The 2,408-nt window shown below is 38.5% G+C and overlaps 1 protein-coding gene across 1 annotated transcript; it reads left to right on the top strand.

Annotated features, from left to right (window-relative positions):
- The first annotated feature begins 519 nt into the window (after positions 1–519).
- On the top strand, positions 520–2,147 carry MYADML2 (myeloid associated differentiation marker like 2). Its single transcript, XM_063963668.1, has one exon. The coding sequence runs from the start codon at positions 654–656 to the stop codon at positions 1,566–1,568; it is 915 nt and encodes a 304-aa protein (XP_063819738.1). The 5' UTR covers positions 520–653; the 3' UTR covers positions 1,569–2,147.
- Positions 2,148–2,408: the final 261 nt, after the last annotated feature.

Below are 2,408 nucleotides of genomic sequence, written 5' to 3'. Positions count from 1 at the left end.
TCTGGAGGGCACCCAGGCATTATTCCATTTATCAGAGTGCCGGATGTCTCTTTTCTGTATATATATATATATATATATATATATATATATAAATATATGGCACTCCTCTATCTATCTATCTATCTATCTATCTATCTATCTATCTATCTATCTATCTATCTATCTATCTATCTATCTATCTATCTATAAACTTTCACATATTGTTTAATTTGAAAGTCATTAAAGAGCAAATCCTTAACATTTTTAATGAGACTAAAAAATGTTGCCTTTGCGACATTCCTTGAATTAGACTGACATTGCATGCTTTAGGCTCCTGCATGTTTGTTCTCTATGTGCAAAGTGTATTTATATAATCAGTCTAGCTCCTATTGCCCAGCCCCAGGTATTTGGGAGCTGTGACAGGTGGACCTGTGGTATGCGCCTGTCTGTAAACAAAACCATCTCATTCCATCACAGGGCCAGTGCTGAACTTGGTCCAACACTATAAATACTGCCTCCTATTTATACCGAGGACTTGCTTGTCACTCTGATGGTCTCTGCACTGTCATACATAGCCTGGAGGTTACCAGGACAGCAAGAGACAAGAACTAGTGCATGAACGGAGAAGACAGTTTGTGGGATCCTCACATTATCCAGCTGATTTCTTACGGCTTATGAAAATGAATAACTCAGGTGAACCCTATCTGAATGTCCAGGCCATTTGTTCCAAAGTAGGGATTGTTCGCTTGCTGCAACTCCTGTTTGGATGTACCACCTTCAGCCTGGTTCTCCACAAAGCTGGATTCAGTGCTGCCTATGGAACGTTCTGTGTCTTTGTATGGTGCTTCTGTTTCGCTATCACCACCCTAATTATTGTATGTGATCTTACACGACTGCAGTCATGCCTTCGCAATCTGTCCTGGGGCAACTTCACTGCAGCCTTTGCTATGCTGGCTGCCCTTATGACCCTCACGGCATCTGTCATTTATCCACTGTACTTCGTCACACTGAACTGCTCCTCAACGGACTGTGTAACCAGGAATCACCGTCTTGCGGTCAGCATCTGTGCAGTGCTTTTGTTCCTGGTCTATGCGGTGGAGGTGTTCCTGACACGTGCCAGGCCTAGGATGCCCTCGAGCTACATGGCAACAGCAGCTGGCTTGCTGAAAGTTGTTCAGGCTTTTGTAGCCTGTGTGATATTTGGAGCTCTAGCAACAGAGAGTCAGTACAAGAGGTACATAGCCACTCAGTGGTGTGTGGCTGTGTACAGCTTCTGCTTTGCAGTGACAGTGGTAGTGATAATACTAAATGTCACCGGACGGGCAGCCACCTTACACTGCCCATTTGAACGCTTTGTGGTGATATACACATTGGTAGCAATATTGATGTACATGAGTGCTGCTGTCATCTGGCCGGTCTTCTGTTTTGATTCAAAATATGGGTCACCATCGAGACCCTCACGATGCTCTTGGGGACGATGCCCATGGGACAGTCAACTGGTGGTCACCATTTTCACACATATAAACCTGGTGCTGTACATTGCGGACTTGCTTTACTCACAGAGACTGCGATTTGTGACTCAACATTAAGGTGGAGCAAACATTTAAACACAAAACCACCTGGGGACCAGCAGTGTTATGTATTTAGTACTGTGTCACCAAATCAGGCCTACACTGACACTTCTGTTTCCTAATTCACCGAACACATGTAAGGGAGAGCTGTATAAAAGTACTGTCACAATCAGGACTGACGTAAAAAATATACATAGAGGTAATTTTGTATTCTGTAGTAAATTGTCAAAAATGTGATACTAAAGCAATATTTTTTTTATATATAATTTTTCAAAAAATGTACCGTATATACTGTAAGTTACTAGGATATTAGGAGAGATGATCCGTGACTATTTATATATATATATATGTGTATATATATATATATATATATATATATTTACTTATTAATAATGTATTTATTAACAGTTTCTTGTATAGCGCAGCAAATTCCATTGTGCTTTATAATTGGTAATAATGATAAAATAAAACTGGGTAATTACAAACAGTCATGGAGGTAGGAAGGTCCTGCTCGCAAGCTTACAATCTATAAAAACATATATATATATATATATATATATATATATATATATATATATATATATGTATATATATATATATATATATATATATAAATTATTAGATAGATAGATAGATAGTCGATATAAACACATAGAAACAGGAGGCTGTGTGGACCATGATTCAATATGGGTCATAAAAATCCAAAGTAACTTGTAATATCCATAGTAATTTACAGTAGGGGCTGCACAATGTACTGCACAAGTTTTTCCTCATAAACACGGATGTGATAATATAATTTATACAGAGTAGACATTATTATTATTATTACTGGTATATTACATAGATTGACAGACATGT

Source organism: Pseudophryne corroboree, chromosome 3 (assembly GCF_028390025.1).
Source record: "Pseudophryne corroboree isolate aPseCor3 chromosome 3, aPseCor3.hap2, whole genome shotgun sequence".
In the NCBI taxonomy this organism is placed as follows: Eukaryota; Metazoa; Chordata; class Amphibia; order Anura; family Myobatrachidae; genus Pseudophryne; species Pseudophryne corroboree.
Note: the sequence above shows the minus strand (reverse complement) of the source record. Positions and strands in the feature narration are given on the sequence as shown.